At 40.4% G+C, this 14567-nt stretch overlaps 1 protein-coding gene across 1 annotated transcript; it reads left to right on the plus strand.

Moving 5' to 3' along the window:
- Positions 1 to 91: 91 nt before the first annotated feature.
- Positions 92 to 13522, plus strand: LOC306704353 (ly6/PLAUR domain-containing protein 1-like; the record flags this gene model as incomplete). The annotated part of the gene is made up of 3 exons (XM_079170661.1): positions 92 to 140; positions 2144 to 2275; positions 13281 to 13522. 3 exons carry the CDS (start codon positions 92 to 94, stop codon positions 13520 to 13522), a joined length of 423 nt encoding a protein of 140 aa, XP_079026787.1.
- Positions 13523 to 14567: the final 1045 nt, after the last annotated feature.

Genomic DNA, 14567 nt, shown 5'->3' on the forward strand with positions numbered 1-14567 from the left:
ACGCCAGGCTGCCAGCTGCTCTGTCTCCGCGCCTCAGACCCGGCGATCATCCGCCTCTCATGTTTTTGCTCCGAGTCCCACTAAGCGGACCATGCGGCTGTTAACCGTCTCAACTTTGCTCCTGTTTTTCCTCAGCTCAGGTAAGGACGCACAGCTTCTTTTTCGAAACACTTCACGGGATTAAAGTCCGATTTACAGACAATCGTTAGACACTAAAAACTTATAGTTCCTTTTTTTGGAGAGAGAGCGCGCGCAGCTTGGAGCGATGCGCGCTGATCCATCGTTGTCGTTTTTCAAAGTTGAACAGATTTTCTGATCTGTGGCTTCGCTTTATGATGAGTGAACACTTGAAAGTGTCGATTGCCACGTATTTATTATTGACACCCATAGAAGATTGTTGTCGCTTAAAGCTTGGTGTGGCACGCGCTCATGTGCGCTTTAAACGATCTAGGTAAGTTTTCATAGAGGCTGCATCAACAATGTTGAAACCATCGACTCCAGTTCAGAAAGTCTCCCTGATTTTTAACTCTTCTTCATCACCAATTGCTCCAGACTATTTCATCAGTATGGGGCAGTGGCGGAGGGAGAGCTTTTAGTTGAGTATAAATGAATTACACTAAATGTAGTGGAGTAAAACCTACAATATATTTAATTGTGAAACGTGGTGGAGTGAATAAGATAACATGGACATACCCAAGTAAAGAACAAGTACCTTCACTGTACTCATGTAAATGTAATTCGTCACATTCTATCACCGAAAATATTTAATGTAACAATTATAAGCCAAAATATTTTAATTGTCAATGTAGTCAGAATAAATTGATGGGTCAATGCATTTGTGACTTGAGGGCATCCCGACTGGTTCATGGAAAACTGTTCAGTCATTCAGATAAATCATTCAATAAAGCATGTTCACTATCAGCATATCAGTTTTTCAGTAGAAAATACTGAAATATCGACGATCAAAGCCAGACGTGATGAAATGTTGCAACAACATGTTGCCAAAATAAATGTACCGCCAGCAGCTCCAATGCAGCTGAATAACGGAGCATGTCTGTCACATCAATTTGAGATGGTCGGAGTGCAAGGAACCAAAAGTCAGAATGTTCAAGAAAATGAAAACTGAATTTCACTTAGAGATGAAACTCTCTTTATTCATGATACCACAAAAAATAAATGGAGTATGTAAATGAAAAATGAGTAAGTGTTGTGGCTGATGGTGGAGACCATCTAACCTGCTGAAAATGATCATGAAAATACAAGGATTCAATAATTAGGGGAGAAACATATGACCAAATATATGACCAAAAAACTTCTAATACAAAGACAGAGACACATTTTTTTATATTACAAGTTCTCTGAAATTGTATGTTTAAATATGCAAAGTAGGCAATAGCTTATTAAATATGTGCTAATTTGCATACATTTCCAGAACAAAAATCGGAACATTGGATAAAGCCAAAGTTCAAAATTCTTGTTTAGTTTTGTTGAAATGTTAGAGTCAGAGGTTCTGAGGGAATTTGGATATCTCTTTGTATCACTCATAAATCAGAAAATATACAGTAATGTCAACAGCCTTAAATTAGGCTATGAATGATATATGAACAAACTTTTCTGTAAAAACCTTCAGAATATCGATAGGAGTGCAACTGGAAAGTTTGTCTATACTTAAGCGCTACTGAGGCGGAGATTTTGACTCACAATTTGAGAAAAAAATAATTTTTAGAAAACTGAATTCAAAGAAATGGATTGTTTAATTCCATACATTTTGAAGATGCTATAGGTGAATAGTAAAAAATGTAACTAATATATATCATCATGAAACTTCCATAGATGATTACCTACACTAAGACAATTATTTTTTCAAGGTTTCTGAAATTCGATGGTTAAATATTCCATAAGTCATTATCTAATGCTAACTTTGAGTACATTTATATACAGATGCAAATAGACAAAGAAGTCAAATAAACACCTACTTTTGTATTTGGGATGTTTTCTTTCCACTAGTCTGAGAGAAGACACGTTATCAAAGGAAAACAGAGCAAAATCGCAAAATTGACTAGTGCATGAAAAACTATGTTTTTGCCTGGGGTTACTCCCCAATGTGTGTGTGTGTGTGTGTGTATGTGTGTGTGTGTTGCAGGGCTGGCTCTGCAGATCCAGTGCTATCAGTGTGAGGAGATGACACACGACTGCTCCACGCCAGAGTTCATAGTCAACTGCACTGTGAACGTGCAGGACATGTGCCAGAAGGAGGTTCTGGTGAAGGATGATGGTAAGTCGCGTCACTAGGGAAGCTTGTTCCTCCTCTCTGCTGTCATAAATAAGTGAGTTTTCATCTGAGGATATATCAGAGCAGAACCGGCTCCTTTAGAATGTGGACAGATTGGCCTCAATCCAAGTGAAGCAGATTCGATTTTGGTGGTGATATGGATCTGGGAGGATCTGAAGAATTCTCTTTGTTGTTGTCATGAAATCGTTATAGCTTAAAACTGACGTGATAGGAGGGATGTCCGCGTGCGGAAAGCTATTTCGTGTTGTGCCATCTAGCTGTTCGTTTGGTTTGTATGTGTTGTGCAGTCACACCCTCTGTTCATTGTAGTGCTCAGACACTAATGTTTTCTGAATCCATGGATCATGTTTCTTAAAAAAAAGGATGTTTTGAAATGGAACAAAGGAAACAGTTTGCCTGGCCTGTTTGAAATGTCCTTTAACACAAAGACAAAGGAGGAGGGCTCTTCAGCATGCTCAGCCAGAAGCCAGGCTCTCTGCTGTGAGCGGAAATCGAACTGATCTGAGGTTAGCACGGACACGCGCCTCAGTGCTCTGTAAGTATCATTAAAGAATGAAAGTCTCAGCTGCAGGCAGGTCAGTATTTGAAATAGAAGTCATGAATATAAACTATTCCATTTCCATCGGAGGAGAAAATCTACCAGCTCATGCTGTGCATGAAATGGCAGGTGTGTGTCCTTTGTGTGTGTCCAGGCCTTTCCAAAAACCTCAAATCCTGCTAATTTATCCAGCCGATATTAACTTGTTGCGGATATATCGGCATTGGTGGATATGTTGGCCAATAAGCTACAATGATGACATTTTTTATGTGAATTCTGAGATTTTTAGTAACCTGGGGGGCACAGTTGGGCGATATTTAAAAATGTTCCAACCAGCCAAGGTCAAACCAATTTTCCCGCAGGTAAAAAAAACAAAAAAAAACAGCAGACAAACAATGTTAGTAACTAGCTGTCGGCCATAATTCATCTCTTTCTCATAGCAAAACAGAGCTAGATTTCCCTCTATGAAGGTTGCTAGAAACATGACCAAATTCATGCTTAAGTGTGTCTTCTGGATGTGTAAATAGGCAACTGTGTGCTTGTACATTAGTAAGGTGACAATGTGTCAATGTTTTCAGCTTGATGCGCTGACCTCGCATGGCAAATTTGATTACTTTAAAGAAAAGTCTGGGGAGCCGTCCTTAGGATAGATGGCCTTGGACCATTAATGTCTGGAATTTTATTGCAATTCATCTGTTAGATTTGGAATTATTTGAAACAAATATTGATAGCAGAACATTTTGACCTACTGGTCAAAAGTCAGAGGATAGCCAAGGTCAGTATTATCATTCTCAGCGCACCGTGAATGTCTGTACGAAATCGTGTTGCAATCAATCCAATAGTTGTCACAGAAATTCCAGTCTGGACCAAGGCGGTGGATGGACTAGCCAACTGACCGACTGACATTGCTGTCCCTACAGCCACGCTGGCTAAAAATGAATATCGGCTGATACATTGCTATCAGATTTTTGGGCTACGAACATCTGTCGAATTTTGAATTTACATTCAGTAAAGGTTTATAACCTCTGTGCACGCAGGTTGGAATATCTTTCCAAAACAATCCGTGCACATCTGAACCTCTGCTTTAATTGTGTTAACAGACTTTTAGGTAAGGATCATCAAACTATGATTTTGCAGTGAAATGCTGGCTCTTCAGTAATGAATAATGTGTCACATCCCTATTTACTGCAGGTGATCAGAACCCCGACACTAAGGGTGACTCTTATGCCACAGGTCTACTTCATTTTCTCACCCAGCCAAAATTGTGGGTCATTTTCTCCCCTCTCTCTACCGCTGATGAGCAAAAGCAATAAGCTCCTGTCTTTGGAAATGTGGTTCCCAATCCAAAGGGCATGCCCACCGCACTATAGAGTCGACAGCTCTTTAATAAGAAAATCTCCGCATGAACGCTCATGTATGTCCCAGCCTTTATATCCCAGTGTTATCTTCGTTGCTGGTCTGCATGAAAAAGGGGGCTGTAGAGATTCAACTGAAACCACATTCGCCATTGCACTGCCACCTCTGTGTGATGTGCCTAAGTGATAACAATAAAACTCGGTGACGATGTTTGTTTCTTCCTAAGTATACTTGCCCTGTGATTGCCTCTATGAGCCTATGCCTTAACATGCAGCACCATAATGTAGATGTAAAGGAAGCAGAATGGCTTACGTACGTCCTCAATTGGGCTATTTTTCATTTAAGATTAGTCGGTCTGCATCAGGAAAGCGTTAAACCAAACCATCTGCTCCGCCTTCTACGACCAAGCTCTCCAGCTGAGAAAGAGACCGGCTGGCAGGATTTCGAGGTATCAGTCAAATGTGAAAGTCCAAACCTACAGTCTACGGTTAAACAACCACGAGTAGAGAGACTCACATTCATAACCTGCATTAGGATGACGGCTATTTTTCAGCTGGGCAGCATGAGACTTCATATCCAAGCCCATCTTCTATTAGTGTCATCATCATTCCCTCTGATTACGTCAAAATATTGTCCTTTTACCTTGTTGAGGACTGTTCCTCTCCCACTGTCAGCAGGCCACCTTTCATTTCAATGCCCTTTTTAAAGGAGGGGGAGTACGAGGCTGTGATGAAGGATATGAAATTGGCCACCTTTCAGTTTCTAAGAGGCAATTTTCAAGTGTTTGTGTGCCAAAGAAACAAAACAATTACCCCAAAAATACTAAAAAGCTAAATAGTACTGAGGGGGACTGAGGGATAACTGTGGGTTCGACAGTAACATGCAACACCTTTCATCTTGCTTCAGAGACATTTGATTGATAGTTCATATGAAAAGTATTGATTAGTGCAGCTTTAAGCTAAATTAAAGCTGTTCATCAATTACATCAACAGGTGGATGAGGTAGAGTGAGCTCCGTTGTCGCTGTGACAGTAGCAACATCATAACAAGGAGTAGCCAGGAACTCAGTGGTAAGAAGGCTTACAAATAACTCAAGAAAAGTACTCGAGCATCAAGATGCTGAAATCTAAAATCCTTGTGATACTGTACAGAACCATCTGCCAGCTCCCAAAACGTGCTTTCAAGTAAATGTTTAATGTCAAACAGATGAATGTGTCACAGTTGCTCTCTGTCACCGCGGTGTGCCTTAGTCTCTCCCACGATTTGACTTCACTGTGAAAATACATAATTATCACAGCATCCACAGAGGCAGCACGCTTAGTGGAGCAGTGATGACGAAACAAATTCAATGATCACTTTCAGATTGCACTGAAAGGGAGTCTGAAAAGGAAACAGTAGTGGTTGATGTGTCACAGAGCCGCTTGTTTTGCAGGTGATGCTGATGAAAGTTGATAATTAGCATCTTATTATACTGTATTTGCTGTGATGTCTCTAGTTAACTACAGATTTAAGCAAAGTGAAGCTTTGATGGGCCGTCTCCGCTGCTTCAAGGGGCAATGCCTGAAATCAAGAAGGACAATTTGAATTGTTTGATTGCTTAAACGAAAAGACTGCAAACAAAAATATCAAGCATGCATGCTGATCAGGAGATGAAGCAGAGAAAGGGCGTTCCCGACCCTGTCCATACGTCGGGGGTTGGGGTCCATCAGACAGTATCACTCCTCAGAATGTCCCAGAATCCAGCTTTAAGATGTTTCAAAATGGTAACAGAAGACTGATGCACAGTCACTCGCCTGGTTCTGATTATGTAACAGCAACCGGTGACTTTGTCCCATCTGGTGCCACACTGACTGTCCCGGGTCACGCTGCTCTTCATGTTAAACAGCCGAAGAGACCACGGAACAGAGAGGACGGAGACGAGCGGCTGCACTCCTGATTTCATGGCTTATCTTAATTAGCTTTCACAAAAGTTAATTTACCGTATCAGGGAAAAGGAAATGAGAATGTGGTTAGTCACAGTATTTTACATTTATTTGGTTAAATAGAGCGAATGTGGATGGCTGCAGAAGTTTGTTTGCTTGTGTGATTCTTCTTTTTATTTTGAAAAGACACTATGCATGTGATGAGTGGAAGTTCCTGAAACGTCCCAAAATTGATGCTAGAGGGGTACCTTTACAGAGTTTAAAGCGCACTGGTCACTGGTCACTGACCTAGCATCGGTATTTGACGAGTTGGGAGTGAGAATGTGGGTGTCAGTCATGTATTTATTTATTCAAACAGGGACTTTGGCAGCAAAAACAATTCACTTCAATGGAGTTGCGTGGAATGGCGAGATCAGCAGATACACTTAGTGGTAAATCTTTGTGAATATTTTCTATTGGGTTCAACTTTGGTTAACTTTACAAACATTTTTACCATTGACCAATATCAAACTGTCCGTGGAGAATCCAAAACTTAATATCATATCTTATTAGCTGTGTTGATGGTAGAAATAAGTCTTTTTGAACTTTGCAATAGCTGGAGGTAACCTCGGCTGAGTTGATACATTTCCTGTAAGAAGAGTCTGTATCCGTCAAAATCTGAGAGAAGATTTGTGAGCGTTACCAGAATTTGGTCCAGTAATTTCCAGATATGTCTAAATGTTATTCAATGCCTTTTAAGTGTTCCTCTTTTCCCCCTTATTCCCGTGTTGGGTTTGCGTAACATATTTGTGCTGCTGTTTTGGCCTGTCTTGAAAATAAGCTTTATATCTAAAGAGAACTTCCTGGTTGCATAAAGGTCATCAAAGGAAATTACAAGTGAATACATTCACAAGTGCTCAGAACTTGATGGCTTTTATTTTGAGAAACTCAAATATACCTGCTAACAGTTTTAATGTCCCAACTGACCATTTATCTGGATGACATCTTTATGTTGGCTCACATAACAACTGCCAAATTAATTCACTGCTTAGTCAAGTTTGAGTTAATGGGATAATAAAGCCAACAGAGCAGACTGATACATGTCTGACATATTTGTGTCAAGGGCAGTCCAGCCACTGTTACAAAGAAGAAATGTGTGTTGAACCAATTAGGATTTCTACTCTCATATATGGCATTAACTAACTCTACATAACTATTAGGAACCTAATCCTTGTCCTATTCCTTGCCTTTTCTCAAAACCACAGAAGTGCAATCAGTGTCATTTGATTTATTTGGTTAAAACCTCATTTCGAAGGGCAATCAAAGGTTCTCCAGACTCTCGGACATATTGGACTGCTCACTCTTCCCTGTGCAGCCGACCATGCTGCTTCTCATTAAACTAAATTTCTCAGAGCGCTCCAAAGTTGATAAGAAATCTCACCCTTTCTCCCATAAATTAACTCGACAGCATAAGATAGATTAAAGTGATAAATCTTAGAATCCCTACGCAGAAATTAAATGAAATCCCCCCCCGAAGCACTGCAAACTGTAGAAAGTGAGTGTTTTCCTGTTGTGCTGTCTGAGATTCCTTTTGGTGATATTTCCTCAACAAATGCGACACTGCACTGCATATATTCTCCATGCCCATAGTTGGTATATAAGGAATACATCCACCATGTACCAGGGTGATGTATGTGTGTATTTGTCCTGAATTTCGCAATTGGCAATACTGACATAAAATATTAGACCATGAACAATATAATTGCATATTAGGAAGTTTTGCAGTTGATCATAATAGATAATATATAATAATAGACTTGGACTTTTTCTCTTCAACGTTTCCAGTAATGAGAATGTCGGATGTCAGTTCTCAGACCTGCCATAACCAAAATAAATACGTTGTAGATAGAGGGTTCCACTAGCAGCAGGTGAGCTCCCTCTCACAGTTCTGTCATTTAAAGTGCTGCACTGTCTTGACACATTTATCTGCCGGGACAGCTGCAGTCTATTGGTGGATGTGCTGTGAAAGTAATATTTCAGGTTGGTGGCTCCATCGTTATCTACACCCTTTGGAGGAGTTCTCGAGTGGAAAGCAGCCACTGAAAATTATTTTGTTAAACATACACATAGGGAAGCAATCAGAAATATTTGGTTATTGAGATGTAAATTAAAGTATCATTAAACTTGTACATGATTTAAGCAGATGTTTATCTTACTGACGAACACATGTTTAAAAGCAGAGGTCTACTCAGCCAGAACTTGTGTAAGGGAGCAGTTAAGGCTTTGATTAATATCAACGCCTTAATTGCTTAATAGGCTGGAATTATTTATCATATAATTTGCATGCAACTGAACACAATACCCATACTGTAAAGAACACAACAGATAGATTTGCCTAAACACACCCACAGAGGGCAGCAATATTTACGCCAAATGTAAACATGCAACTTTGATACCTCCTAAACTCTGATACTAATCTGGTCCTCGTAGGCACTTTGGCCTGAAGAGTGGGAGCTACACTACAACGTCAGTTTTGTTTTCCAACAGCAATGCTTATTCCTAACATTGTTCTGTTGTTGGTAATGAGCTAATGCGTTTTATGACTGTAGATACAGAACATTAGCCTCAGGCGTTCATAATCTGGATTGAGAATGGCTCCTCATGGTTACTACTGGCTAGACTCATTTCCATTCGCAGTCTGTTCTCAAGTAACGTCATCGTTTACGTTTTATATTATCCTTGATTCAGGGTTATTCACCAACTACCTATTCATTAATGATCCGTTAGTTACGGATTTGAACTACACATTCACTGATTCATTGTGCACCCATCTGTGCCCTTGAAGAGCTCCAAAATGTCGAGGCTAGCTATTGTGAATACATATTTAATAATAATAATCATGATGGTAACAATATTAATAATAGCAATAAAAATGTCTTTATTTATATTGCGCTTATCACACAAAGTTACAAAGTGCTTCTAATAAAAAACGCCAACACCAACATAAAACTTAAAAAAGTAAAACCCATAAAACAGAATAAAAACTAGAATCAGGTGAAATCAGTGAAGGCAGTGCGATAAAAGTACGTTTTAAGCTTATATTTGAAAGTAGCCACTGACTCAGCCTTGGGCAGGGTGGTCCACAGCCTTGGGCCCTGGGACCCGCTCAGTCTTCAGCCGGGAGACTGGACCAGATAGACGGCCCCTGCCCGTGGATCTCAAAGTGTGCCTAGGGCTGTACGGGGATAAAAGATTTTAGTTATAATTAGTAGTCAGACCATTAGCGCCTTGAGTATTGTTTGAAAAAAACTAGAACTCTAATCCAAAACTTTCTGTAAGCCAGTGTAAAAAGGCTAAACCCAAGATGATGTGTTTGAATCTGTTTACTTTGGTTAAAAGCCTGTCAGCTGAGTTCTGTACTGTCTGTAGCCGGTCTACAGTTTTTATGTAAAAAGACTGTTCCAGTAATCCATCAGATAAAAGCACGTAAAACGGTTTCTCTATCTTTAAAACTTAAACAGGTTTGTACAGGTTTAGTAACGTTCTGTTCAAAGTTGAATTACAGTCAAACAAGATGCCGAGATTTCTATAGCAACAGCTCACATACATTCACTCCTGTAAAGAACTCAGCATACTGAGGTCAGTGGTCTTAATGGGGACATGCCGCTGTGTGTCATCAGCATAACAGTGGAAGGAAACTCCATGTCTACGAATAATACAACCTAATGGGAGCATATAAAAAGAGAATAAAATTGGTTCCAAGAATTGACCCTTGAGGTACCGCAGCAAATGGTTGTGTCTGATAACAACATATGGTTGTTATCAGACACAGAATTTTCTATCAGAAAGACGTCTAATAAAATGCTGTGATCGATGGTGTCAAAAGCAGCACTCAAATCAAGCAATGGAACAGCATCATTGGGTCATTTGTCATCTCTGTGCTGGGACAATGCTTACCTTTTAGGATAAGAAGTTTTCCCAACTGACACCAACAAAGCTCTCTTCTATTTCAGATAAATCTGTGCAAAAGTGAATGTGTTCGTGTTCTGTGTAGTTTGGTAAAAGACAAATCATAAAATACTCTAAAAGCATTATTTATCGCCATTTCCAGTGACTGCGTGACTTATCGCCGGCGGCTATAATCCACATCCCAATGAAGTTTAGCTCGGCAGCCGGTGAATTTATGAGACCTTCAGCTGTGAACATTTCATTTGTGCACTAAAGCATGGATTTACTTGAAAAGCTTGTTGGAACAAGTTGTTTGTGAGAATAGTGGAGGGAAGTGTTAACACTTGGCTGACATTTTGTTTTCAAACGAGCACATAATCTTCCAATGACATGTCGTGATGTGTCCCTCTTCTCTCCACTCGAGTGCAACACATACAGGCATAGTAACACCCAAAGTATTGCGTGTTCATTTAAATTGTGCATTCTCCCATTTCTTTTATACTGCAAATATCACTGGAGTTCAAGGTGTTGAGAAATCCGTTGGAAACATTGTGTCAAATGTTGGAAGGAAATGTCCCATCTTCCCACAAAGCCTGGAGAATTAAACCTGACGCACACTGTGTTTATACCTCTAACGTTAGCTTGTCACACTCCTAAAGGATGGCAGACACTTCCGAGGATCTCTGTCATTTCATGCTCAAACCTAAAAAATGTCCGTCGTAGCAAAATCCGGTGGTCATAAACGGCTGCATAATCTGTTGGTTTTTATCTCGAACAGTAATTGGAAAATAGCGAGAGCCGATAACACGGGCAGTCAGTGGAAAATGAGGTGCAGTAAAAGTGGGATGAGTCACTGACAGGGAATACAGATTTGATGGCTTTTCTCACCTCAAACAATCACTTACCATATGATCATAATCGTATCCATTTTTTTTTATACCTTTCATAGTTTTTAAGTAATTGGACACCAACTTAAAGTTTCTACATCGGTGTGTATTGAAGAACGTTAAAAGTGGCTGAATGAGTAGATGACTTGACAACGCTCTTTCTCTTCAGCTCTTTAACCTATTGACACTTCAACTGTTTACAGAGCAGACACTTTGAATGACATTTCAACAAATCAACTGACACAATTTTTACTCAACTGAAACTCCTCTCATGACATTTTAGCAGTTGTCACAGCTGGCACTTTCATCTCTTACCCTTTAAAAGTTACTTCAACTGTTTTAGTGTTTACGTACAAAGTGACACCTCAGCTGTGGCGGCTAAAGAAATTGTGATGCTTTCAGCGATTACTGGAGATGCACCGTTCATGTGGCTGCCGTTAGAGACCGGACAGTTTTCAGCTGACATGACCGCTGACCGTATATACAATTTCTTATTATTTATTTGTTAACCTGTTCACTTCTTAACGCTAGCTCTAAGCAGCTCATAATGCATAGTTAAAACTACTAATGCTAAGACGTTTTTAATCAAAGTGACTATTCAAATGAAAATACAATCATGTATTTCCTAATCATTTGACGGTTTACGCTGACACTGAATTTTTAGCATTAGTGATCAAACTTTATTTTCTTTAAAAAAAAATTTAGTATTTTCTGGTTCCTTGTAATGTATTTTAGTTGTTCTAAAAAATATCTAAACTTTTTTTAGTATTATAGCCACATTGCTACTGTGCACACTATGTGAAATGGGCAACGTAAACATATTGTTTCTAATAAAAAGGAACTTAAACACAAACATACCTAGTCCAGCTTTTAACTAATTAAAAGCCAAAAGTCTGATGTCTGACTGCTGCTTGAGGAGTTCAGCGGTCTTTCTTTGCTTTCAGAATTCATTAGCAGGAGCTGTGATGTCTTAAACAAAAGGGAAGATATGGAGCAGAGACTCGTAGCAGATTGATGCCAATTACTTTCTATTTGAAACACCTGTCTGGAAACATAAAAAAGAAGCAGATAAAAGAAAGGTTTGGATCAACACAGCTTTATCTTTAACACTGACAGCATGTGACGCTGTGTGAATGCCTTTTAAACCCACACAGGTGTCTCTATTTCTGGTCAATTAGACTCTGCTCAGGTTTATGGTGGGTGGAGCTATACTGGGGATTAAGTGAAATCACCGGACTCGATGTACCAATGACAATGTTAAAAATGTGCAACAAATTTCAAAGGAGAGTGATAGAGAAGTCAATCAAGCTCAATCTGCACATAAGATGATTATAATGATTTTAACTTTTAATGGCTGCATTCCATTTTGGTGTGCCAGCAGTTTGGTGACACCATGTACTGTAATCCCTAGTATAGCTCCAACCTATAACCAACAGCTGCCATTAATAATGTTACCTGTTGCACCTGTGCTTTCTGTCAGCTGGGAGAAATGCTTGTTGTCTCAAGGCTCCAACACACAATGTCTGTGGCCCTAGTTTTTAGTGTGTCCTGCACCTTTGGCACAAGTCTGCCCTTGTCGGCTGCTTTTGGGCTGAAACAGCATGTTGAATCGGCGGTGAGAGGAATCACTCTGATTGGCTAAATTTCAAATTCACAGCATATACAGTATATTGCCTCCACGCGGCTCTCAACATTGTGACTGTTGCAGCTAACAGTGCTAACAGCCCAAACTGTGTTTACCTGAGGGTTCACCGGAGGGTGGTTGCTACGCTTCCGCGACTACACCATGGGTCGGTAAAGGCGTTATCAGCTGTAACCACCGTATGAGGGCAGTTTAGAGCGGCAGCCATGAGCTAGCGAGTGGGGCACGCTGCCACACATGCACTAAAAGGCACGAGTGGCCGGCTAAATCTAACTATCCCGAAAATTACAGGGCTGCCATTTAGCATTGTAGGTTCCATTGGGATTGAAGTTTTTTCTTTAAAGTGTCTCTGGATATGTATAAACACAGTAAGAAGAGAAGTCGGACCCACTGAGAGCACCAGTTAAAAAGCAAGAAGGGCTGTTTTCTGTCATTCATGGACTAATTATACTAGACACTGTGGCAATTCTATGCAAATCGTGAGCAGAACTAAGTGACTGCAAAAGGAACATTAGCCCAATTATCCAGAGATGTTTCCCTTTAAGTTGGGTCCCTCTTGATGAAAGAATACATGCTATTTAAACCCTAATTACATGCCTCAATCCCACTGTTTTTGTCTTTGTTCCCTCTCTCTCTCTCTCTCTCACACACACATTCACACTCACACCCTCTAATCCTCTCATTACCAGCCTAATGCATTTCTTTCCTTATTTCAGGGATACACTATCGCAAGTCCTGCGCCTCGTCGGGAGCCTGTCTTATCGCCTCGTCTGGTTACCAGCAGTTCTGCAGCGGCAAGCTCCACTCAGTGTGCATCACCTGCTGCAACACACCGCTGTGCAATGGCCCACGGCAGAAGAAACGACCCCAACCGTCGGCGGCCATTACCCTGACCACGCCGCAGCTCCCCGTGTTTTCTCTCTACGTTTTTCTCCTACTGTCCTCCACGCTGTGCTGACAGACCTTCACACGCTGAGTTCACATGCGTTTTGACAGTGGAGACAACATGAACTGGAACTGTACTAACTAACTGAGACAGTGAGGAATACGTACTGTGAAATGTATATTCTTTGAGCAGGGAAAAGTTTGCACAGTACTTGTTCTCTGGACTTCCATTCTGTCGCAGCTTGTCTCCAAATGTCATTTTGGGTATTTGTTTTTATCATCACATGTGTCATGTCACAAACATGGTCGCGGTGCAGCTACAAGGGCACGTGGTTAAGGTGAGGTGGAGGACATGGAACAGCTTCTGGCTATTTTGTTGGGCAGCAGGTGGCTCATTCACATCTGTCTTTGTTTACTTGCACTACAAGGTCAAATACAACATATTGCAGGAAAAATAGTAAGTTCAGATTCATCATCTATTTTCTGAGCCTGAGGAAAAGCTCGACAGAATATATAACGCTGTAATTTATTTTAGATCAATACCCTTACCTGGGACAATCACAGATTTCTCTTGTATTGGCGAAATGAAAAAGACAATGTATGATATGGATGACAATGATACTGTTTAATGATTCGGTGCAGTCTGGAAAAGGTATTTGATGAAGAAAATCACACATGCTAGTCATTATGTTCAAGCCACCTAAAGCCCTAAAGCCCCTCACAGATACAACATCATCAAGTGGAGGCCATGAAAAAGTTTTATCCAGGAACTTTCCTCCACTAGTTCTGTAACAACCATTTCGGTCTGCTCACAAAAAGTGTACATAGAGCTGCAAGAGCATGTTGAAATACAGAAACCCTTTTTCTCAAACTACTTACCACATATTCTTTGCATTTATGATGTCTAGAACCGCTTGCATTGAGGTTGAGCAGCAGTCGTACAGCGAGTGTGTGTGGTACGATAAGGGGCATCTAGAGTGGCTACATGTCGGTGACTGCTGATGGACTTTGAAGAAAGAGTTCTGAAGTTACCCTAAAAGTTATGCTCGTTCCCTACGATCAGGGAATATGTTGTAAGGCGTCAGCATGCATATGTCCGAGATTATTTCAGAGCCAAA

Source organism: Pholis gunnellus (genome assembly GCF_910591455.1).
Source record: "Pholis gunnellus genome assembly, chromosome: 12".
Lineage (NCBI taxonomy): Eukaryota > Metazoa > Chordata > Actinopteri > Perciformes > Pholidae > Pholis > Pholis gunnellus.